Source organism: Gouania willdenowi, chromosome 12, assembly GCF_900634775.1.
Source record: "Gouania willdenowi chromosome 12, fGouWil2.1, whole genome shotgun sequence".
Lineage (NCBI taxonomy): Eukaryota > Metazoa > Chordata > Actinopteri > Blenniiformes > Gobiesocidae > Gouania > Gouania willdenowi.
In genome coordinates this window covers 19,228,436-19,254,775 of record NC_041055.1, presented here as the reverse complement: position 1 = coordinate 19,254,775, position 26,340 = coordinate 19,228,436, and the positions used below count along the sequence as shown (strand labels likewise).

Below are 26,340 nucleotides of genomic sequence, written 5' to 3'. Positions count from 1 at the left end.
ATTACATTTTTGGTAAAAAAAAAAAAAAAAAAAAAAAAAAAAAAAAAAAAAAAAAAAAAAGATGATTTTTAAAACGTATTTTGTTTTAAAATCCTGTTTGAAGTTGTGTTTTGCTGTAGGACGTTTGGTGCATCTTGAATGTGTCCTGTTATGTAAACTCATAGTGAACTCAAACCTTACTAATGCTTTGCTGCTATCTAGTGGCCAAAGGGGGTATTACATGCTGAAGATTGCAGTACAATGTGGTCATCAGGGAAATTTACTTAATAAAAATTAATGACATACGGAGATTTCATGAACACAAAATAAATCATCCATTCATTCAGGGTGGTTCAGGTGGGTGTTACACCCTGAAAAGGGCGCCAGTCCATTACACAGCAAGCATAGACTCGCTCACACTCCCAGCAATATGGAGACTCTGGTTAACCTCACATACTGTTTTTGGATAGTGAGAGGAGACCAAAGTACACCCGGAATAAACCCACACATGCAAAGAGAGAACATGCAAACCCCAAAAACCCAAGTGTCCAAAACAATTTAAAGTTGCAATGTAAATTAGAAGTTCTAACAACTATTAGTAGCAAAGTTGGACAGTGTTATCGTGATTGGACGCAAAGCATCAAACTGGAAGAGATCAAAAATGTGCCTAAGAGCAAAATCAGGTAATAGACATTAGATATTTTCCCTTATTCATCCATCTGGTTTAACTAGAACTGTCACTGGCACATGACAGTGTGAACAAAGTAGATCAACAAATAGAGGTTTTAGGTCAGAAAATTATTGAAATAATGTATTTTTTTTTTAAAGTGGCTGTACATGTTCCATTTCAAAGTTAATCAAAGAAAGCCAGTTCATACATATACATAAAGGAAAGAAAGAAAAAAAGAAAGAAGGAAAGAAAGAAAGAAAGAAAGAAAGGAAGAAAGAAAGAAAGAAAGAAAGAAAGAAGGAGAGAAAGAAAGAAAGAAAGAAAGAATGAATGAAAGAATGAAATAAAAAAAAGAAAGAAAGATGCTATTTCAGCGACTTATCTAAACTCTGTTAGTACATCTGCTGTTGTTTCATCCACAAACACTTTAAGCTGTGTAAAGGTTTTTTTTTTTTTTAACTTATTTTTTATTTTTTTTTAAAAAGAATGACTGACAGATCCTTGATTAACACATTTTTTTCTAAAAGAAATGTATCATCCAAACACAGCAGATGTACAGTAAGCAATTCTTTTTCTTTTTTAATAAAATCCAAATGTTTGTAAAACTGGCAAACAAGAACAACAAAAAATTCAAAGTGGTGTCATTTTATTGATGAACACAGGAAATACAGTATCACTACTGAGTCTAAGTTACATACTGTATGGATGTCGTGCAACTAATCCTACAGTCATGTAATAGAGTTTACTTTCTTTTCATCTCCTTTAGTTTGCCTTCAGCAGCTGTTCCTCTGTAATAAGACAAAAAAAAAAAAACACATTAAACACCTTTAAAGATCTTCATAATGTAAGGTACACACACATTAAATAATATACAGTACGTTAATGACAAAGCAGAGAGAGAAAGAAAGAAAGAGAGATTTTACTCTATGCATTCAGTTAGGCTGGAACCAGGCCTGCAGGGTTGACAATACGTAAAATAAATGCATTAATGTTGATGTTTCCGTCCCTGTCAGACAGTAATGCTCTGAAAGCTCTGGGGCCACATGTGGACCTCAGTCCCCAAAGTAACAGTAGAAAATGACACAGAGGATAACAGAAATGTACACGAAGTAACAAAAATACATAAAATGATTCCAAAAATACATAAAATGACTCCAAAAATACATAAAATGACTCCAAAAATAGAGAAAAATACACATAATCAAAACAAAAATAGTCAAAGACACAGTAAAAACACACAGGATCACTGCAGAAATACAAAAATACACAAAAATCAGGGAAAAAAACACACCAAAATAATCAAAATTACTCCAAAAACAAACAACATCCATCCATCCATCCGTTTCTCAGGGCCGTGGGGGGTCTGCCGGTGCCTATTTCCAGCTCACACTAGGCGTTAGGCAGGGGTACACCCTGGACAAGGCACCATTGCAGGGCAACACACACACAGACAGACAACCATTAACATTCACTCCTAAAGGAAATTTAGAGACTCCAAACAACCTAACAATCATGTTTCTGGATTTTGGGAGGAAGCCAGAGTACCCCAAGGAAACCCATGCGCACGGGGAGAACATGCAAACTCCACACAGAAAGGACCCAAGTGTCCACCCCAGGGCTAGAACCCAGGACCTTTTTGCTCTGAGACGCCTGTGCTAACCACTAAACATAACAAAATAACAAAATGACTAAAAAATTGACAAAACCACAACAAAATTCAGTTTATTAGGGTAACTCACCCTCTTTGATCACACCACAGTACTCCTCACACTCTGCCTTGCTGTAGAACTTGTTCCCGTTGCCTTGACAGAATCCTGCTTTATAAGAAACACAGAGGCCAGCGCTGGAATCAAAGACCCAGATTATGGGATGTCCTGTGCAGGGCTGGGCGTCCATTGGCAGGCGACACACAGCTGGAGACAAATAGATAAATATATATAACACACATAACGTGTCAAGTGTCATTTACATGCACATATAGCAGACACATACACCAGTGTGCGTACAAGTGCACACATCCGTGTGTACTTTTATACATAAGCATTTACAAACAATCTCAATATTATACAGTCAGTATTCCCCATGCCTGCTGTGGCTACAATGTAGCTTACCAACACTGTTATGACTAAATCGATGCTCGAATTGATTCAAAATGCATCAATATTGATTTTTCATTTTTTTATTGATTTTTTTTTTATTTTTAAAAACTTGATAATGTTGACCAGCTTGTGTTTTTTTCAATAAAATCTAAAAAAAAAAAAAAAAAAGTACTAACTTTCTGCATTTATTTGTTGTTCTAGGCATATATTTAAGTTGCATTAAAGTCAAAGGTGGTTTAAAGGCAAAGGCAGATTGTATGTTATTTTTTTATTCTAAGTTGTTGGCACATGGCATGTTAAAGCCAATGTTTTGAGTGTAAAATATGTCATATAAAATGTACTTCATACATAATGTTCTCATGAAGGTGTACAAATTCACAGACTAGTTGTTTCTTAAGTCATATATTAAATAAAAATTGCAATAATCACCTGATACTTTAATATCGGGATATATCGTATCGTATCGTGACCTACAGTATGTATTGGGATACGAATCGTATCAATACACACCCCTAGTTATGACTGATGTGAATTAATAATGGTTTTTGTAATGTGCTTTGAGTCCGTCCAAGCCATTATTATTGACAATAACAATAAATATTAAAAAACACAAAATCAGGTGTGTCAAACATATGGTATGCAGAATAAAATCGAACCATCTGAAAGATCAAATATGGCCCTTAAAATTACTGTAAAAAAACAACAACAACAAACCTGCATGTTATAATAGACAGGCATATAAGTTAAAGCAATATAACGTTTTCTCATGATTTCTGAATTGTTGCACATCTTCACATTGAATTATTATCATTGTTATTTTTAAATGTGCTAAATGTATTTGGTTTCACAACAACGGTGGTAAATTAATAATTTGGGGTCTCATAATGTATTATAAGAAGTACATATAACAAGAATACCTTCAATGGTGTAGTCCAGGGCATAAGGAGGTATATGATGTATACACACTTTTTTTTTTTATCTTTATGCATGTGTGACAATGAGCAAATTTTACTGATGAATGTTTTTTTAGTAAACTATAAACAGAATATTTTTTCTGGAATTGTTCAAAAAAAGAGCAAAACTTGAAAGTTTCCCCACGTCTCCAGGGACGACTACACCAGTGAATGTCATGTACATGTTTTCTTATGAGACGTCACAGATGTGTGTGTCTGTGTGCGTGTGCTCCTCACCCTCAGTGCGACACCTCTGCAGACACTCTTTCTCTGTTTCAAAGTTGTTTTGATTCCCCAAACATCCTCCATATTTAAAGAACTCACAGCTCGTTGAGGACGAGTTATAGAAGTAACGCTGGTGCAGCCCAAAGCAGGGCCCCGTGTCTGGAGCTGCATTACACGACTCTGTGGGACCAGAGAGGAATAGTGAACTCATCACACAATGTTACACATAAACCATTTCATAATCATTATTATTTTTTTAAAAAAAGAGTGTAAAGCATTTCTTTCATCTGACCAGTTCCATTGAAAAGAGAAGTGTCGTCACCAGATCCCTCCACATCTAAAGGAGCCAGAGAGGGCAGAGGCACGTTCCTCCTGACACGCTGTGTCATACACAAACAAAAGCCATTTCATAACAAAAAACACCTCATCTAATCGAATCTGTATTACATCTGTATTTGTGCATCATAGATAAAGACCACACAGATCTTGTGAGATGTATTTTGTTCAGTACCTGAGCTTCAGGCTGAGTTCGAGCTTCTGCTGTGAGCTGTCCAGGAACACAGTCACCTAGGAAATGATTCAAATAAGATTCAGAATGTTTAAGTCAGGAAAAACAACAATGGTGCAAAATCCAAAAGAAATGCAAAACAGTTCAATCAAAAGTTAAAATAAAATATAAAAGTTTCAGTACAAGGACATTTCTACTTTCTTCTTTGGTTTTACTAGTCGGTAACACAAATCTTAAAGCCAAAGAACACAATGTGCAAACAACACAATAGAATTATATAGAATAGAACAAGAATTTAAATAAAATAAACATAAACATGGGCAGAAGATTAGCAAGTATAGTTAAAAATTGTTTATATTTATAATAAATTAAGAGAAAACATGTACAGTGATTGTAAAGGGTCTTTCACGTTTATTATACCTTTTTACATTGTTATTAAAAAAAATTACAAATGGTGGGGGGGTGTAATTTGAAGCCCCTCCAGCAGATAGCGCCCTAGCGGCCGCCTGGGTTGTCTGGCGGGATGGCCGGCCCTGCTCGTGCTTAAATTTCCGAGTTCATGTACTCAGTTTTGGTTAACTATTGCACAAATACACTTTCCTAGTGAAGCAAAAAGTGTAACTAAAATATTTTTGATTCACTAGTACCACTAGTAGACATTAAAATGTTCACTAGTACCACTAGTATACATTAAAATGTTCACTAGTACCACTAGTAGACATTAAAATGTTCACTAGTACCACTAGTATACATTAAAATGTTCACTAGTACCACTAGTAGACATTAAAATGTTCACTAGTACCACTAGTAGATATTAAAATGTTCACTAGTAGACATTAAATTGTTCACTAGTACCACTAGTAGACAATAAAATGTTCACTAGTACCACTAGTAGACATTAAATGTTCACTAGTACCACTAGTAGACATTAAAATGTTCACTAGTACCACTAGTAGACATTAAAATGTTCACTAGTACCACTAGTATACATTAAAATGTTCACTAGTACCACTAGTAGATATTAAAATGTTCACTAGTAGCACTAGTAGACATTAAATTGTTCACTAGTACCACTAGTAGACAATAAAATGTTCACTAGTACCACTAGTAGACATTAAATGTTCACTAGTACCACTAGTAGATATTAAAATGTTCACTAGTACCACTAGTAGATATTAAAATGTTCACTAGTACCACTAGTAGACATTAAAATGTTCACTAGTACCACTAGTAGACATTGAAATGTTCACTAGTACCGCTAGTAGACATTAAATGTTCACTAGTACTATGAGTAGATATTAAAATGTTCACTAGTACTATGAGTAGACATTAAAATGTTCACTAGTACCACTAGTAGACATTAAATGTTCACTAGTACAACTATTAGACATTCAAATGTTCACTAGTACCACTAGTAGACAGTAAATGTTCACTGGTACCACTATTAGACATTCAAATGTTCACTAGTACCACTAGTAGACATTAAAATGTTCACTAGTACCGCTAGTAGACATTAAAATGTTCACTAGTACCACTAGTAGACATTAAAATGTTCACTAGTACCACTAGTAGACATTAAAATGTTCACTAGTAGACATCAACATGTTCACTAGTACCACTAGTAGACATTAAATGTTCACTAGTACTATGAATAGATGTTAAAATGTTCACTAGTACTACTAGTAGACATTAAAATGTTCACTAGTACCACTAGTAGACATTAAAATGTTCACTAGTTCCACTAGTAGACATTAAAATGTTCACTAGTTCCACTAGTAGACATTAAAATGTTCACTAGTACTACGAGTATAATTCAAATGTTCACTAGTACTAGTTCGCCTTATATTCCAATAAGGGGGGGAAAGCTCATTGATGCTTTCTATTGGCTTTCAAATATATTACAACCAGTCAGAGAGGATTTCTTTATAATTACTCCAACTGCTATGGGCACATACAGACCCTTTCCAAAAAAATAGAATATCATGGAAAAGTTGTTTAATTTCCATAATTCCCTTCAAAAAGTTAAACTTTCATAAATTATAGATTCAGGTCCTACAATTTCAAGTATTCATTTGTTTATTTTTACATAATTTGGGCTTCCAGCTCATAAAACCCACAAAAACAGGCATTCAAAAAATTAAAATACTGTAAAGAAATCACCATTTGCTTGTCAGTTTTAGCAGAAAAAAAAGGAAAAGAAGGACTGGACTGTTGGTCAGTGGTCCAAGGTCCTTTTTATCAAATGAAAATAAAGTGTGCCTTTCATTCGGGAATCAAAAACAAACAACTTTTCCATGAGATCCTATTTTTTTTTGGAAAGGGTCTGTATAGTAAATCTACTTCTGACAAAGTCCCTCCTCTGTACCTTTGTTCTGTTTCATCACAATGGCGTCCTCACTGATCCCCTCCTGCTTCACCAGAGTCTTGAAGTCATCCATGATGGTGTCTCTCACAGACATGGTCCGACCTGAGCAGCACAGAGGCAAAGCACACAAACCAAACAAGTCTGACCTTAATTTGAGGTTTTAAAGAAGAATTTTGCTTGCTTGCTCAGTCTGAATTGATGACTCACTGTAAAGCTTGAATACTGTGCGTTTTTGGCCCGGTGACTGTTTGACCATTATGACGATGGCGTACTCGTCGTAGTTTGTGTGAACAACATAAGTATCCACGTCTGTCTGAGATTCTGCAGGAGGAAATAATGCGTTTGAAAGAGTTATTATGTGGAATCATACAGCTGCTGACTGGAGAACTGTCAAATTACAATTCTGAGTAAAAAGAGGACATAGACTATAAATCAGAGCATGAATAAAGTGATGTTCTTTTCTTACTTTCAACATGATAGAAGAAGCGTCCCGGTGTGTCGGTCAGCTCATATTCTCCTGAGATCTCCTTACAGATGCCATCTCTAGTAAATACAGTAAGTAATCTTTATATATAGGTAAAAACCAAAGATACTATGGAAGAACAGTAACAAATAACATGGGGAAAAAAGAACGGTAGAACTCTAAAAGTACACTTTGCATTTTATTCACCTTATTCTTGGGCAATATCTCGATACGGCGATATATCGCGATGTTTTTCCGTACAATTGAGTATTGATTTTCATATATATATATATATATATATTTTTTTTTATTTTATTTTTATTTTTTTTCAAAACCTTTTCTGCTTTTTCACTAAAATGTGCAGGTACGTCTTCACAGAAATGTTGTCACTGTTTGTTGAAGGAACCAATATATTGTTTACTGGAATATTGCACTATAATGGTGTCACTGGTAAGAAAGACCCTATTTTTTTTTTACAGAAAGCGCTATTGGAGATACTTAATCGTTTTCATTGGTTTGTTGACACTTATTCACAGAAATGTTGCACTAAAATAGTGTCACTGTTCATAGGACACTTTTTCAATTTATCGTTTTTCAGAGATAAAAAATAAAAATTGTATTTTTTCACTTAATCTTTTTTTTTTTTCTTGTTATGTCATCGATTATCGTAGATTGATTTCTGACCAAAATATCGATAATCGCAGTATAGTCATATCGTGAGATAATCGCTATCGTGAGCTTTGTATCGCGTATCGTATCGTATCGTGACGTACCCGGAGGTTCCCACCCCAGTTGCTACTGAAGATATGATTATGCACCCATTTATCAGCAGCAGTAGCTGGGAATTAGTAATTATATTTGCGTTTATGCACATTTAAGAAATAGTGTATGATATTTTATAATTGTATAACCAAAAGCTGGAGGTTGAGTTACATTTCATGCTGTCTTACTATTTTATGATCCAGGTTAAGCACTTTGTGATTTTACTGATAAAAATGTGCTTTGATTAACGTATTGTATGTATTGTCACACAGGAAGTTGGACCCATAATCAGTAGATATTGGCCTCAGAAACTAGATTTATGTATTTAAGCTTCTTTAAGATGACATATTGCTATTCTTATTTAAAGTACATATTGGAGGTTGATAACACAGCACCAGGATACAGCAGTCTCTAGAATTCAATAGTAATATGGTGGACCACTGTAATCTGACCCAGACCATTCATTTTGTGTGTGACTGAAACAAACCTTAGCACAGTTTTGCTCAACTTGAGTTTTTCCTCTGACGTTCCAGTCTTAATTACCAGTTTACCAATGGTTGCATCGCGGTGGTGACAAGCTATGGTTGGACATGAGATCGCCACAGCGATGTCTCGCCAAGTTCCAAAAAGCTGCCAAGATAAGATTTGAAAGACATCAAAAATGTATGAATGATTTTTTTAGTATTTCGGCTCGTTACCTCCTTCAAGGAGGTAATTATTTTCAAATGTGTTTCTTTGTCTGTTTGTCAGGATTGAGTCAAAAATAAGTTTGACCCTGAAATGGTCCATGCGGGCTACCTGGTGCCCGCGGGCACCGTGTTGGTGACCACTGGATTAGACAATGCAGAAAAATCACAAGAAGGGTGTTTTTAGCATTTAAACTGATTATTTATCATGTGTTTTTTTTTTTTGCATTTAGCTTAGAAAGATTGTTACCATGCAAATTAAAATGACTGATAAACTAAAACATTTGATGATTTTAAACAAATATAACAATTGGTAAATGTTTTAAACACAAAATCATACAATATCGTCCCTTAAGCCCTTTAGTGATATACAGCACCTGCGTCACATCAAAGTTCTCCTGCGTGGGGAACAGGGGCTCTGGGAGCACAGGAATCCCCTGCAGGGTCCACGACCATCCCAGAACCAGCAGAGGAACCACAATCCAAACGTTCTGCATCCTGTCAGTGTATGTATGTGCTCTCTGTCAGAATACGACTCTGCTTCTTCTCTACTTCTCTCTCTGCTGCTGCTGCTGCTACTGAGAGGAGGACTAGGGCGTTGAACCTGCATGTTCTCCGTCCCCCACAAACAAACAAGCAGAGGAGCAAAGGTCTCCATAGATGCAGCTCTGGGGGCAGCAGACTGCTTAAACAGAGATCGACTAAGTTAATATCTGACAATGATTTTAGCTAAAATGTATTTTATTGTGGTTTAAAGCAGAGGAACATATTACAGCGATACAGATAAAACGATCACACACAAATGATGGAAAAAGAAAGTTTTTACACTCAATCAAAGCTAAAAGGATCTGATGTGGGTGTGCGATGATCTTTGCCCCTTTTCCTGTTGGTTCTCTCAGTCTGTAAACAAACATTATACAATTAAAATATGGTTGATAAGGTAAAAAAACTGTAAATATTAGGGACACTTCAACATATAATTCATTTAAAACCCAGATAAGAAATTGGCTAGTAATCAGAACTGCATTCATCAGCCCCGATAATCATGAGTTTTTTTGCATTGTATTTTATATTTAAAATATGTATTGAACTATTTATGAATTATAAAAGTTTTGTGAATGTGTTTATGCTGTTTTAGAGTGTGAATTTTTTTTTATTGTACTAATGTGGATACATTGTTCCTGTCAAATAAACAAAAACACAAAAAAAAACAACAAATACAAACTAAAAATAAATAAATAAAATGTGCTTCTATGGATGAATAATTGTTTTAACTATAGACACTGACAATATAAGCAGCAAAAGCATTTAACACGGATGCTAAAAGACTAGGGATAAACTGATTAATTATTGATGCTAATCTGTTGTGTTCCACGTAATGGAAATATTCCAGCTCTTAAACAAACTGGACACTGATCTCTACTTGTACAAACAACAGCACAGTCCTTCGTCCTCTCACCTGCTGACACAGCACTTTGCTCTTTATGTGCCACTGGATGAATATTTGTGTCTGATTTGCTAGAAACAAACATCTAAGGAGAACAGAGGAAAACATCCTCATCACTCTAACCCAGCTTCTTCACAGTAGTGCAGTATCTACTGTACGTACCTGAGGCTCTGCTGTCACATGACGACTCTGATCACACTGGCCTGACACACAGTGACAGTAGAATATTGATTCTATACGCCAATGGAAAGGTTTCGCTCAATGCTTTCTATGGAGTGTGGCTCACTACCTTTGTACTGATTCACGATGACATCATTATCATTCAGTCCAAGTCGCCTGAGCGAGAATTTGAAGTGATCCAGTAAAGCTGAGCGATAGTGAACCGTTCGGCCTGACAAACAGAGGCAGGTGTTTATTCTAGGGCAGTTTTCAGTTCAGTGTCCAAATACAGAGCACTTTGATCAGCATTATTTGTACATCATGTTGCATTTACATGTATGAATTATATGTAAAGTATGTAATACACTGACAATATCCAAGTAAAAAAAAAATTGTGAAACAGTGAAGGATTTGGGAGAGTTTTTCCAACTTTTAGAGATTAAAATGATGCCATGATGGTGAAATTGTGAGCTCTGGCAAATATTTGAAGGAACTGATAGATCTACAATTGAAATCATTGGTAATTTACTCAATGACTCATGTTTTCTCGAATTGGATGCAAAGGGCTGGATTTTGCCCCCGGGTCTTGAGTTTGACATGCGTTCTAACGCGTTGTTTAATTCATTTGAACAAAAGTTGTCAAAAAGTGAAATTATATCTATATTCCATATGGTAAATTCTGTGGGAAAAAAACTCCATATATTGCTAGTTAGTAGGTTGTCCGTACGGCAACCGTACAAATAGACACTTTCTTTTTTAAGAGACAATAACTAGACCATGACTAATTTAAGAAAAAAATTAAATAAATACATGTGGACGAAAACTTTTCGTCAACTAACAAAAACGAAACTAATTTTGTCACATGGGACGAATTCCAACCAGAACTCATGATTATTTAGTCTTACGAATTGATTGCATCATAAACTCTTACGTTTCAAATGAATAGTCTACATTTTGACTAGAATTAAGTTGCATTTTGGTCCAAAAACTATGACTAAAACTAAATCAAAATTGCTGTCAAAGATGGCGGCCCCATGGAGGAAAGCCCCTACGCTGCTAATGCCATGATCCGGCTCTGCTGTGGCCTAAAACATGCTTTTAATCTTCAAATTTAAACACAAGAATACGACTTCTTCTACATCAAAGCTTTTAACACACTAACGTAGAGTTGGGGAAAGACTGCTCACTATAAAGTTTGGCTGTAAAGGTCGTGATTTCTAACGGTTTCTCAACACCCTTCAGAAACATCACGGCATGGTCGGTGTAGTTGGTTTGAACCACAAATGAATCCACATCTGCTGCAAACTCTGGGAATACAAACAAAAAAAACAGAGTCTCATCTTTAGTTTGTTACAGGAAGCTAAGAGACAACAACAGGAAGCTAGAGACAACGTACGTGCAACATGATGGAAGAAGCGTCCAGGAGTGTTGGTCAGATTATACGTGGTGAGTTTGTGTTGACATGAACCGTCGCTGCTAAAGGTCAAAACAAACGCAGGTCATTACTTTAGTGTGTCGGGCAGTTTACAGCTGAGCATTACCTGAGGGTCGATGATGTCATCGTCAAGTTTCCCTCACTGTGTTCAAACATCAGTTCGACAACAACGGGGTTTGTTTTCTTACGCTTCATGTAATGAGGACACGTAGAAGTGACTGCAACCTCGTACCACCTGCCCATGAACTGTGAGGACACATACATGTCAGAGTGGTCATAAAACACAAACAAATATTCATCCACATCACAGTCATACAGGAAGGGGTAAGCTACATCTGTAGCCACGAGTCTGCTCTGCCTGTGGAGCTGTTTCTACAGTAGAATCAATAATGTGGTGGCTTGCAGTAAGCTACTGAAATATAATATTTTTCTTCACTGGAATATGATTGAACTCCAGTAACGAGAGCTAACGTAATCAGAATGTACATAACCTAAGGCTGGTCATTGGATTCAGAGCGGACTGTTACTATATTTTATTGCTATATTTCATAAGACAAGGCAAATTTATTTGTGCTGTACAAGGCAATACAATGTGCTTTACATGATTAAAATATTTAACTTAAAAATCAATGAGAACATTCTGCCACCAGTCATTATTAACAAGTAAAATAGCTTTTAAAAAAAAGTTTAAAAAAAAAAATCTCATGTTACAGAACTCAGTTCAAATACCGGTACTTAGTTTTGTGGATTTAACTTTATTCACCATTCAGAACTATAATGAATGAGTTATGGACTTTTTTTTAAGATACATTGTAAATACTGTTTGCTTTGGTAAGTTAACTGTTAATTCATTGTTCATTGTTTTTATATGGTTTTGTGTGTTTTAATGTGTTTTGTTCAAAATGACCATCATAATGTAGTGTTGACATGTATAGACCCCAGGAAGAGTAGTTATCGAATATATATGAACAAACAAACAAACAAAAAAGCAAATAAATAAATAAATATTGATCTAGTTATTGGCTATAAATATAATTTTTTTGATTGCTGTTTAAATGAAATGTCTGGACATCAATATACACAGATGACCCAAATAGAACTGTAGGGAACATTTACGCTACACTCATAAATGCCTTTTATCTGATCACATGACCTTACAGTGGAGAGTCAGCAGAGCAAATAACTGTGCTATTGATTATTAAAATTATTATGATAAAAGAAAGAAATTCAGCCATTATCATTTTTTTTTATTAGGTGTGACTTTAATCAGTGTTAATATGGTCGTAGGTGAGCATGACTTCCAACCCATTCCCACAAACCATCATCAAACAGGCCCATGAATTCAAGTGAAGGTCATTTTGACGTCATTAGAATGAGGTAAACTGAGCTGTGTATTTTAAAAACAAATCTCAGTGACTCACCTGGTCCAGAACAAAGTTTTCCTGTATGAGGTTGACATTTCCTGGTTGCGTGGGGGTCACATCGAGGGTCGCTGTTGACCCAATGACCAATAGAAAAGGAAGAATGGCCGCCATCTGCAGATTATACAGAACTCCTCATTCACTAACCCTCAGCTTACACTGACGGCCTGTAGTTCTCTGTTAAATCTCATTCCAAACATGCAAAACACATGAGGGGCAAAGTACGGTACTGACTTCACTTCAACGCCCTGTGTGTGTTTCTGCAGGGGAGTGCGTCCATGTGCCTGTGTTTGTTTGTCCATCCAAAAAAAGAAGACGAATAGTTGGACTTTGAATACAAAAGAAACAACCCGTCAATACATGTCTGTAAATTCCTGTTAAAATATTGATCAGTGTGTGTATGAGGCCTGACATGACTGGATGTCCCATAAACACACACTAATGCAGGGGTTCGTTCATTGGCCAAATACTGATGAGGGCCACAGATTTTTGGGTGCAAAAAAAGAGCCATTTTGACATTTTTATTGCATAGTTAGCACTTCCACGTATACCTGATAAATACAGTATGTAAGGAAGCAACAATATCCAAGAAATAATGACAAATATCAGTGCTGGATCTTCTTTTTAAATTCTATAATTTTGTGACCATAGCTTGTGTAATTTAGGGCAATTATGTCGGATTGTTTGTAATAGATTGCAGGATTTTAGAAAATTTGAGCATCCTTTAGACTATTATAATTATATTGTGATTAAACAATAACAATAATAACGAGAATATTTGCATTTCCTGAAGAAAATGCAAATGAGGATGCAGGTGCTGGCACACATCGCACTGAATTAGCATTTGCTAGCGTTAGCTTAGCACTAGCATTAACGTTAGCATTAATGTTAGCATTAACGTTATTCTAGTGTTAGCATGAACCTAGCAATAACATGGACCTAGCAATGGCATGAACCTAGCAATAGCATGAACCTAGCAATAGCATGAACCTAGCAATAGCATGAACCTAGCAATAGCATGAACCTAGCAATAGCATGAACCTAGCAATAACATGGACCTAGCAATGGCATGAACCTAGCAATAGCATGAACCTAGCAATAACATGAACCTAGCAATAACATGAACCTAGCAATAGCATGAACCTAGCAATAGCATGAACCTAGCAATAGCATGAACCTAGCAATAGCAACTCCAGTAACAGGAGAGCTAACGTAATCAGAATGTACATAACCTAAGGCTGGTCATTGGATTAAGAGCGGACTGTTACTATATTTTGTTGCTATATTTCATAAGACAAGGCAAATGTATTTGTGCATTTCATATCAAAAATCAAAAAGTTCAAAAGTTACAAATTATAAAAGTACAAGCATAAATATCGGGAACTTTCCAAATTTTTTGAGAGCTTATTTGTCAAAATTGGACAAACGTTGTAGGAGGAGTTAACGCAGATGGATTTGAAGGGACTGAGATATCTACATCTGAAGTATTTGGTCATTTACACCACAGGTTCTCAACCTTGGGGTCAGGACCCCATTTGGGATCGCAAGACACTGGCAGAAATAATTTTTTTTTAATGAATTTAAGCTAATTTTTTCTTATTTTAAACATTTTTCTGCAACTACACCAAACTTGCCATATTTTTTCCATCGCTTTCTTATTTTAGCTCCTTTTAATGCATTTTTGTAACTTTAGTCCCATTTCTGTCACTTCTCCCTCAAATTTTAATCTCTTTTATGTAAATGTTTTCACTTTCAACACATTTTATTTCTAATTTAAAACAAGGATTTACATTTTGACTCTACACTATGGTGCAAATAACTTCCTGGATAACAGTGGATATTATTCAGATGAATAAATAAATGTGATTATCACAGATTCATAAAACAATAGACCATCATTTTGCTGACTTTACACAATAATCCATGTTTTCTCGGTTATTTTTACTTCCTCCTGCAGGCCGATTTGGATACTGTAAAGTGTCTGATCTGGTCCCCGGGCCTCGGGTTTGACACAAATGGCTGCACCAATGGGTGGGAGTCTGTTCAAACTTTGTGTAACACAGGCCACAGAAGTTAAACACTTACACATGCAGATTCCCAGTCGGAATGTTTATTCCCATGGCAACACAGTGGAAATGAACAGATGAACTGGTTCAGGTGCAACAGTTTTCACACCTTCACCAGTGAGCACCGGTTTGGCAGATTCCCACAGTACCAAAAACTAAAGTCGTTATTATTTATGTGAGTAATACTGGACAATATGAAACCTGCTAATGTAATATTTACTACATTAGATCCATGCGGTCGCGTTGCATTTGTTGTTAGCATGGATGGAACGTGAGGTGACTTTTCCAGCTTTGCATCAGGAGACCTGAACACAGAACCAATGAACTGTTAAAAAAAAAAATAGAAAGAGAACCGATGGATGTCAGTGTTAACGTTATCTCACCTAACGTCCAGATGCTGATCCAGATGCTGCCACGGGGCAGTTTTCTGTTGGCCATAAATGACATAAATGTTTGAATAAAGCGTCATCGTTCACTGTGGGCTTGTGTGTGTATTGTGTAAATCAGTGGTTCTCAAATGGGGGTACGCGATGCTACTACAGGGGGTACTTGAGAGTAAGATTTAACAAAAGAAAGCATAAAAAATATGGGGTTTTGTACAAGGTTTTTTTGGTTAAAAATGATAATCTCACTAAATATTACCAGCAACTCACAAAACGAGAACAAAACACAAAATAAGATTAAAAAAAATATACTGAATAATAAAAAGAACAGACGAAAATACACAAAATGACACCAAAAACACACACGCTAAGAGAGAAAAATACTTACCATTATCACCATCACGCAAAATGACAACAAAGACACACTAAATGGGAGAATGGTACACAAGATCACTACAAAATACACAAAAATAACAGAGAAACATAAGAAACAACCAAACAACACCAGTCACACACACACACACACACACACACACACAAACATTGAGAGAATAATTTAATACCAACAACGCACAAAAATGACAACAAAAACACACAAAATAAGAGAAAATTATACTGAATAATTAAAAGAACAGACAAAAAAACAACATAATACCCAAAGTGACACAAAAAAACACACAAAATGATGATAGAAATGATCTTGATTGCAAAGAATTCTATTCAGAAGCCACTAAACACAGTTTAATTCCACTTCTTTACAAAATGACATTCTTTAAAGTGCGTTATCACTCACTCATTCATTCCATCATTATGTTCTATAGTTATTTTTTCATAATATCCTGAGCTAAATGTTGTAGTTGGACAAAGGGGGGTACGTGGATTCAGAAATAAGAGAAAAAGGGGTAAATGATTGTGTTTTTCTGTCACCTGCAGGAAGAGGAGTCAAGATGGAGTCTCTGGGAAAACCACGGGACAAAGCAAAGGCTTTAAACTTCTGGATCACATGGTTGGGGACTCTCTGAGAGCGGCCTGTAAACAGAACAAAGACATGCATGTGTATGTGTGTGTGTGTGTGTGTGTGTACAATTATATATGTGTGTGTTTGTCTAACCGTAAAGTGCCACTTGTGTGTACTCTCTGTGGAAAACCTTGTGCTTGAGAACAATAGCATAGGTGGTGTAGTCTGTTTCCACCACTGTGACATCCTTCACTCTGTTATGGCCTATATTCAAATGAAAAGATTGAAGTAAATCAAAAATATTAATTTCTTGTAAAAATTTCAATGAAAACAAAAAAAGGGAAGAGAAAAAAAAAAAAAAAAAATTGGTTTGGTCAACGGATACATGTTTGTGTAACCATAACATACAGGGCCAAGCAAACGCCATACAATATACTGTAATAAGTAAAAAAAAAAAAAACAACATAAAAACACAAAGAAGTACAAAATAATACATTCACAAATACAGATACATTAAAAGTAATCCTATACTGTGTTGACAAATAAAAATATATTCTCCATACACATATAATACTGTTTGAGATGTAGACTTTGAGGTGTTATTCAACCTATTAACACTTACGTGTACTGAAGTATGTGAACTGTCCTGCTATGGTGGTCTTCACATACTGGTACAGCTTCATTACACAGCCTGCAGGACTGAGGAATACGTAGAAAACATGTCTCACACAATTCAATCTTTCTGTTTTGAATTCTGCATTAATATTCATTTGTAATATGTTGTAGAATCCATGCGAGAGGAGGGAAGTAACAGAATACTTTGTAACTGTAACAAAGAGACGAGTTTTCATTCTCTGAATAACTTCACAAGCGTAATACGTGTATGTGCTATACCTATTTTTGCAAGTTAGTTGGTTTGATTTTTGTTTTGTTTTAAAGACTAGCAATTTCATTTTTTTGTTGTTTTTTTTTTGTATTTATTTATTTGTTTGTTTTTACAACATTACTGTAGACCTCAATCTACTGTAAGTCGGTTGGTTTATTCATCAAAATGTGACACTAAACAGTATGACTTCCTTTAGTTTTAAATCAATGTGTTTAGATTTAATCACTTCTGCCTGAGTAAAGAATAAATGATACTGGTCCCCCGTCTGTCTCACCTCTATATGTCACAGACTGGGCGCAAATACACTAAATTACACAATAAAGCATAGGAAATAACAAAAAAATTGCACAAAAGTGCAACAAAAATGACTAAAAAAAGAGGACTACAAATGTAAATAAAAAATAGAAATATATACAGAAAATGAGTTCAAAATTACATCAAAAAATATGGTCACACTTTAGTTTAGGGAACACCTATTAACCATTAATTAGTTGCTTATTAGCATGCATATTAGTAACATATTGACTCTTAACTAGTCATTATTAAGTACTTATTAATGCCTTATTCTGCATGGCCTTATTATACAACCAGTAAGCTATTAACTAAGAGTTTTCCCTCACTGAGGGAAACTCTTAGGACGGTAGAGGCAGCTGCTATGATTGGTTATCTTTCGAACTACGGCATGTTGCGAGGACCAAAGTTTATTATTATTATTATTATTATTATTATATTAGTATTGAATGGGGAAATATAAAGGTGAGAAATGTCAAGTGTGGCATGTGGTGTGAGAATGGGTCAAATTGCGCAACTGTCACACTCAAAGGGTGAGGCTTGGCAGCTCTGCCTCAATAACCTCAGAATGATTACTTATTAGTAGTAAGTAAGGAAGTTGTTGAGTATGAATATGCTAGGGTTAGTGTTAGGGTTAACCATAACACCCAAGCCTGTTTGGACTAATTAAATAAGAAACTTGGTAATATTATTATAATGATTATTATTAGGTCACTCCCTGCTCTCTAATGCAGGACAATAGGAAAAACAACAGGAAAAACAAGGAGAGAATCATCAAAAACAAATACTCCATCAAGGGGTTCAATTCAGACCTGCTCAGACATTTCCCTGTCCATGTGTGCTGCAGGAGCCATCTTGGCTTGTTCTTTCTCCTCACCTTCATTTCCTGCTTTTATAGGCCCGAGGCTCCGCCTCCTCAATCAATGCCTCTCATTTCTTTAACCAAAACTGAACCCTTCATAATTGTAATAAAACAAGAATTTTACAAAATATATTGAACACAATTTCTTACTTGCAAAACAAATTAAATACATGTTTGAAATCTACATTTAACAAATATTCAACATTTTAGTTGTGAGGGAGCTTTTGCTTCCTAACATTGCGTTATTGTTTAAAACTATGAAAACTCATAAATAAAGAATAATAATAGTAAAAAAGAATAATTAAGAGCCAATATGTTGCTAATGCTAGAAAGCAACTAATTCATGGTTAATAGGTGTTCCCTAATCTAAAGTGTTGCCAAAAAAATGACTCATATGACACAAAACAAACACAAAATGAAAAAAAAAACAAAAAACAAAACAACAAAATCAGACCAAACCCTTTTTTTCTTTTCTGTATTAACACTTATAACTGATGATAGTGTGGCCCTCGGGTCAGATAAACACATTTTTGTGGCCCCTGCTGTGATAAAAGTTGCCCATCCCCTGATAAATCTAATAAGTTGCACACACACAGACTCACGTTGCATCCCACATGGTGAGGTTGACGTTGCCGTTTGCCAGAGCAGCGATGAGGCCCTGTGAGACCCTCACTTTGTCTCTGAACGGGGCGAAGCTTGGGGAGTCATAGGCGAGGCCCACACGGTACCACCTCCCTGTAAACTACACACAAACATTCAACTTCCTGTTTGCATTTCCCCACAACACACTGCACTACACAATTAACAAAAAGCAGTCGTGTAAGGACAAGGACATGGGATTTATAACATCATTTTTTGTTCCACTTTACACTTAAGTATCACCTCATTCCTTGTGCTAATACTCAATAATATAATACTTAATAATAATTATGGGTGCAACTTCCTGTGTGATACATAATAAATTAGAAAATTAATAAAGAACTATTAATCTATTATATCGTGTTATTAAACCAGGGTTTTTCAACCTTGGGGTCATGACCCCATGTGAGGTCGCCTGAAATGTCCAATAATATTTTTAAAAATTACTGTTTTTTTATTTAAATAATATAAATATAATTCATATATATAAATATAATTCATATATATATATATATATATATATATATATATTAAAATCTATTTTTGCACACTTAAAAAACACTACATAATATCACATAGATAAATATAAGGAAGAGAAAGAAAGCTAATAGAGCTTAAATAATGATTACACTTTTTCAAATTAAAACACCACACGCATTCTCAAACGACTGTATTTCTATACTTTCACTTTCTCAAATATAAATCTAGTTAAGATAAAAATGAAGCATAAAAATATCTGAGCTGACGCACCTTTGTGCACTAATACTGACCTACTCTGTATTTGTGACACATTATAACAATCAAAAAACGAATTTTAGAGAAAAAAAAAAAGTCTCCGGAGGTCACCAGAATTTTGTGATAGAAAAATGGGGTCACAAGTTGACAAGAAAAATTCTGCATTAACCTATTATTACACCTACAGTTGTTTATTGTCATAAATGGGTTTTATTCTTGCAAAATGAGTTTGGAAACCACTGGTACTGCACATTGAACACTAACATTTTTAGCTTTTCAAAATAAAAGCCCTGGTTATTAGTGTACTTACAATAAAACATAACTTTGACTACTGTTCAACTATGTAAAAACCTAAAATAGAACATTAGGTTATTATATATTGTTTGAGAAATAACTGCTGTGATTATTAGCACAGCAGAGCTAATAACAGAAAAAAGGCAAATTACAGTTGTTCTGTGTTTGGCTCAGGTTTGTATTAGTGAAGGAAACTGTCATCCAGTGAAAATCTGACTTATTTATCAGATTGTAACATTACTGCTATACTCAGGCGCAGATTCCAATAAACAGACAGATTAAGTGTAACTCATTTTAGTTCAGGGGCCAAATACGGACCAGTTTGATCTCAAGTGGGCAGCAGATTTTAGGTAATGGAAAAAAAAGCTAATTATTTGCCTCATTTTGTCCTAGTTTATATCAGCTAAATTCATAATATATATATATATATATATATATATATATATATATATATATATATATTGATTTTGCTACTGTTATTTTTTTTTTTTTTTGTGAAATTTAATTGAATTTTTGATGAATTGTTTGTGAGGAAGTGCAGGATTTGTGGAAAATTTGAGAATTATTTCATGTGATACTAACAAAGGAAAAATTCAGGCCCCTAAAAATATTGTAGAGTTTCAATAAAATGTTGACATTGATGCATCTACAACTTGATTATTTGGTAATCTACACAATGATTCTTGTTTTACTTTCTTCTGTGGGCCGAATTGGATGCCTTTAAGGGCCGGATTTGGCCCCCGGGCCTTGAGTTTGACACATGTGGCGTAGAGTATCAGAAATGACAAGTCACTCCTACTGTAAATAAACTACAGCAAACAAATGAAGGTCCTCTTTTCAAGGCCGCACGCTGTCACATATTTACAACAGTGAATAGAAGCGTGACCTCATACTTACCTTTATGATGAAAGTAATAAAGCAGACAATTTATTTATCGTTACATTACTTTAAACTTGAAATCACTTCATAAACACAAGAGTATAGATGTCCATCTTACCCTCTGGAGGTTGAAGTCCTTCTGCGGCTTCACATCTGCATCAACGACTGATGTGAGCAACATCACCATGGCAACGACAGCAGCCCTCATGACTGTATATGTTAAAGGACTGACAGTGTAGTTTAGTGTTTAGTGCTGGGTCTCAAAACCCAAAGTGAACAGTGCACAGTCAGCAGACTGTGTTAGCGTGTGCTGCTGTGTTTACTTTTACTGCTGGTCCACCCACCGGGCTGACAGCCAATCAGCTCTCAGCGTTTGGGAACAGTGGCCAAGTGTTGGAAGTGTGTGACTCCAAAACAAGCTCACAGGTTTAGGCTACTATAGAGCACTGTGACATCAGCTGAGATTCATCATCACAAGACGCTCACACATCAGGAGGAAATCAGCTGTGACCGTAAAGTCACTTCTGCACTTCCCTTCATGAGGAACACACTAAAGTCAATCAAAAAATAGTTAAAATACAGATTTTTCTTTTTGGAAAAACAAACCTATAACAGCGTGTTAGATCAGGGATGTCTAATTATCATCCAGATGTTTCTCATGCACAGACAACACTAAGCCAGGCTCTGTGCACATTGGGCACATGACACATAATCTCATTCTTCTCTATCACAACCTTCAGACCAATGAAAACATCCTGAACCAATCAAAATGCTCGTGGTGAAAACACAAACGATCTTGTAACCTCTGCACTGAGGATCAAAGATGCCAAAACTCATCAAAAGAAACAGCGAGTCACTCTAAAATGCCACATATTCCGCCCTATTACATGTGTTTGGGTTTAAAACCCATCACATACATGGGTCCCATCTGCAGTTATAAAAATACTATTTGTCTATTTTTTACAAATTAAATTTCATCGTCGAAGTCCTTTGATCTCATGCACTTCCTGCATCTGCTTTGATACTGAACTGATTCATGCCTTGCCACAAGCAGCAGACTGATAAGAACACTTTGAAGATAATGATGTCCAATCAAATGACAAGAAAAGAAAAAAAAAAAATAGATATTTAAATTCAGTGACATTATGTAATAAATCAATTGTTTAAAACACGTATCAAACTCGAGGCCCATGGGAAAAATCTGGCCCTGTGAGCATCCAATGTGGACCCCAGGAGAAAATTAAAATTGAATGAAACAACATGATTTATTGTGTAAATTATAAAATAAATAAGTTGTAGATGGCTGAGTGTTCCAGTCACAAGTGGAATGAAACGCCACAATATTTGCAGGGGTTTGCAATTTTTCTTCCTTTCTAACACACATGACTGCAGTGGGGTTTTTTTTTTTTTTTAAATCTGCAAAATGTCAAAAGAACTTCCAAGATGACCACAAAGTTCCTCTAAAGTACACAAAAACTGAATTTTGAAGCAAAAATCCTGCAGGGAGAGATATTGTGGGTGCCTGAGTGCAGTGGTTCTAAACCCTTTCAGCCCGCAACCCACAAAATAAAGGTTCAAGAGAGACCGGGGTACCCCAATGTACCTGAAGGTGGTTGAACACAGACATGAACATTGAAGAACAGTCATGTGGAGACAGGGTCATCTATAAGGGGGAATAAAGGGGAGAGCTTTTTGGAGCCCATCTATAAAGTCAACACAATGATGGTCCATATGAACCTGTGATAACCACATTTATCTGAATAATATCCAGGAAGTGTATTATTTCTTGGGCCATAGTATAAAGTTATCTCAAAGATGTAAATCTTTGATTTAATCTGAAATAAAATGGGTTAAAAGTGACTAAAAATAGTGGAAAAACTGGTGAAATGGAATTTTAAAAACCACAAAAATTGGCTAAAAGTTTCAAATTACAGTGGCCAAAAATGGACAGAAAAAGTAGTAAAAAGGGTTCAAATTGTCCTTTATGGAGTAAAAGTGGCAAAAATGGAGGAGGGAGGTTGGTGTAGTGTAATTTAAAAAATAGGAATAATTACTGGTAGTTTAAACTGGCAAATAATGGGCATGACAAATCATGAATGTGGTTAAATTGGCAAAAAAAGAAGCATGAAATATGGTGAAAAAAGGTTAAAAGTGACAATAACGGGTCAACATATGTGACATTAGGTGGAAAAGGTTTATAAATGACTGAAAATGACATGAAAGTGTAAAGAATGAGCAGAAAAGACATTGAAAATGTATGGGAAAAGTGGCAGAAATGGGATGTTGCAAAAATGCATTCAAAAGAGCACAAACATGGCAAGAAAAAGTGATGAAAATAGGTTTAAAATATGGCAATTTTGGTATAGCTGCAGAAAAAATGGTTAAAACAAGCAATAAATGGACTCAAATTGTTCAAAAAAATAGTCTTAGTTCCTTGAAGGCATCTGGTGAATCCCTCCCAGTGTCTTGTGACTCCAAATGTGGTCTTGACCCGAAGGTTGAGAACTCCTGCCTTAGTGTACAGTATAAATCATTTACTCTTATTCTTGTTCTTATTGTCCACCTAAAATCTGTGGCCCCGTGTTTGGCCCCTGAGCCAAATAAAGTGTGACACCCCATGGTTTAAAAGGAGAATTGATTTCACATGGGCTTCAAATTCAAGCTTTATATTCTCTCATCTGATCAACTAAGCATCTTTTAGTTTAAATTCGCTTTTCATCAAAGAAGTAATGGACGACAATTTATAATGAGGAACTATTTGATTTAGCATGTTATACAGAAACCTGAATAGGCATTAATGAAGGAATGGAAAGCGTATAATCAGTCAGGTGAACAATTTAAATAGGTTTTTTTTTTTATTAAGAAGAATTTTCCATTCACAGCACAGTCTTTATCTCATTTTCTTAACACAATGACAAACAACCTTCAGTAGACAAGAGAACATCAGTGTGCGCGTGTTCCACACCTCACAGACCTCCATCTACACTCTGCAGAGTTTAGGAGCTTCTTTCTGTGCAGCCAGACTGTAAAATGGAATTAAATGATGGCCATAAACACATATCACACAAACAACAAAAAAAAAAAAAAAGAAATAAAAAAAAAAAGAAAAATGAGAACAAGGAGTGCAAAAAGCAAAGAGACAACTTTTGATCAAAGACGAGACGACTCAGGGGAACCAGAATTTATACTACAGTGATGATTTTAAATGTTCTTTTATGCTCACATTGAGTTTAACGGACACCTTCTCACACAAAAATATTGGTAAATAAACCATTCCACAAAGGTCAGTGTTCTAATATAATCAGAGGTACATATTTGATCGGTCGGATACACTGAATAACACAAAATTAACTGACTATAAACAATAAGAATTTGGTTTTCAAATATTTAAAACACCAGCTTTATCGATCAAATTATTTGTTGGTAGAGCTTTGAAAAATTATGTCGTTTGGAGATTCAATTTTTCCATTTTGACTCCCTTTTACTTTCCCACAATATGAATAGCGAGCGATGAAAATAAACAGGCCACGATCATTCTTCTCTACTGAACTCAAAGCCATTATTTGGCTTTAAAGAAGAGCAAAAACAAACCATTGGATTGTCTTTCATTCAAACCACACACGTCATATTAATAAAACATAAATCAAACAAGTATATATATATATATATAAAAAACAATCAAGTGTAATTCTCAAAATAATCTAAACTCATTTTGAAAAGATGACAAAAAAAAGGTCTTCAGAGTGCTCTGCAGTACAGCTGTTGTCACACGCCCCCTGGTAGTCAGAGTTTTAGAAGCGTCAAAACAGCCAGATGCAACCACGCTTCACTTTACATCAACGTCATCAGTCACCCAGATGTGAGTTTTTTTTCTCAGACATTCATGAGAACATCGTCACACTCCTCTTAACCATATATACGGTTGGATAAAATGAGAGCGCGACGGAGGAAAAAGGGAATTAACTCAAGTCCCGTTCAACGGTTTCGTTGGTATTTTTCCCCTTAAATAAAAACAAAAAAAACAGAGAAACCACAGGTGAGGACATCATTGACGGTCAGAGTGCAATGTATAAATTAAAGAAGCGTCATCGACAACATGCCTTTGACTACAGCCAGGCTTTCAATCAATCAAGCAGCAGCATCAGCTCATTGTGGGAGGTTTTAGATGTGTAAGGAAAACGTTCAACACAGTAACATCATCGGATACTATTTAGATTTGACACTGCTGGACCTTGCTAACAAAGACAGGAATGGACGATCGAAGTAGATACAGCAGCGAATGATGACTATGCAGAAGCTAGGCCTGGTGTGCTGTGCAATGCACCTTTGTACCACAAGAGGGTGTAGTGAGTCTACTCAGTTACTTCAAGAAACGGATCAAAAGTTGAGGAGTCGTTTATTCAGACGAGGTTTTTCAGGTGTTGTGTTTCAAAGAATTTCCTGAAAAAATGTCTGAATAAACGAAACCTCAACTTCACATTACTATTCAGAAAGACGACAAAATCAATCTCGCTGGAACAATTACAAGGTTTCAAAAGATGGATGCACGCTGTGTACATGTTACAGTAGACATCATCATCTACATCACAGCAGATTGTTGATCACTATTATTAAATCCTGTTTAAATGACACGGCTATAGCGGAGGCTAAGCACCCAAAGGAGAGCCAATTGTTGGCAGAAATACAATAAAGGCTTAAAGTAAAAGTGTGAGGAAAATGGTAAGACGGATAAAGATTAAAGACACGCCAAATAAGGAAAATATAAACCAATCTAAGTTACAGTTTGAACTACATAAAGCAGATGATTGAACTATGAAGCCGTTAGCATGGATTAGCTTGGTATTATTTGACAGGTTATGATTAGAAACCTAAACCATAGGCATCACAGGAGGTTGAAGCTGAATTGGATACATAGAGGGAATCCTGTGGAATGTCGTGTGTGCGTGCACGTGTGTGAGTGTGTGTGCACGTGTGTGTGGACTGGGGCCTGTGCATGAGGGATGTGATCTCACAGTAAGGCACGGTGCTCTGCTTGGGCTCCATGAAGCTCATTCATGCTGCTACGACCTCTGACAACTACTGCAAACAAACGTGTGTATTCCCTTCATTCTGCACACATTTAAAGGCAATCCCTTCAGGTCAAATGTTCCCAATCCCATCTTCAGAATCTTTGGA

At 35.7% G+C, this 26,340-nt stretch overlaps 3 protein-coding genes across 4 annotated transcripts; all 3 read right to left on the bottom strand.

Annotated features, from left to right (window-relative positions):
* Positions 1-1,281: 1,281 nt before the first annotated feature.
* Positions 1,282-9,248, bottom strand: LOC114473230 (protein AMBP-like). The gene is made up of 10 exons (XM_028462725.1): positions 9,088-9,248; positions 8,512-8,654; positions 7,266-7,342; positions 7,007-7,120; positions 6,800-6,901; positions 4,438-4,493; positions 4,219-4,306; positions 3,939-4,106; positions 2,389-2,562; positions 1,282-1,437 (listed from the first exon to the last, which is right to left on the bottom strand). The coding sequence occupies exons 1-10, from the start codon at positions 9,205-9,207 to the stop codon at positions 1,412-1,414; spliced, it is 1,068 nt and encodes a 355-aa protein (XP_028318526.1). The 5' UTR covers positions 9,208-9,248; the 3' UTR covers positions 1,282-1,411.
* Positions 9,249-9,433: 185 nt separating this feature from the next.
* Positions 9,434-13,690, bottom strand: LOC114473228 (protein AMBP-like). 2 transcript variants are annotated; one of them, XM_028462721.1, is made up of 9 exons: positions 13,407-13,690; positions 13,173-13,286; positions 11,858-11,997; positions 11,713-11,792; positions 11,504-11,623; positions 10,447-10,548; positions 10,320-10,360; positions 10,170-10,242; positions 9,434-9,610 (listed from the first exon to the last, which is right to left on the bottom strand). In XM_028462721.1, exons 2-9 carry the CDS (start codon positions 13,284-13,286, stop codon positions 9,606-9,608), a joined length of 675 nt encoding a protein of 224 aa, XP_028318522.1. In that variant the 5' UTR covers positions 13,407-13,690; the 3' UTR covers positions 9,434-9,605. The 2 variants fall into 2 exon arrangements, with proteins under 2 accessions (XP_028318522.1, XP_028318523.1); XM_028462722.1 differs by having other exon boundaries at positions 11,713-11,789; positions 13,173-13,690.
* A 1,412-nt stretch (positions 13,691-15,102) lies between these two features.
* On the bottom strand, positions 15,103-21,476 carry ptgdsa (prostaglandin D2 synthase a). The gene is made up of 7 exons (XM_028462723.1): positions 21,284-21,476; positions 19,221-19,360; positions 17,202-17,278; positions 16,733-16,843; positions 16,549-16,650; positions 15,622-15,665; positions 15,103-15,543 (listed from the first exon to the last, which is right to left on the bottom strand). The coding sequence occupies exons 1-6, from the start codon at positions 21,371-21,373 to the stop codon at positions 15,622-15,624; spliced, it is 564 nt and encodes a 187-aa protein (XP_028318524.1). The 5' UTR covers positions 21,374-21,476; the 3' UTR covers positions 15,103-15,543.
* Between the last annotated feature and the right edge of the window lie 4,864 nt (positions 21,477-26,340).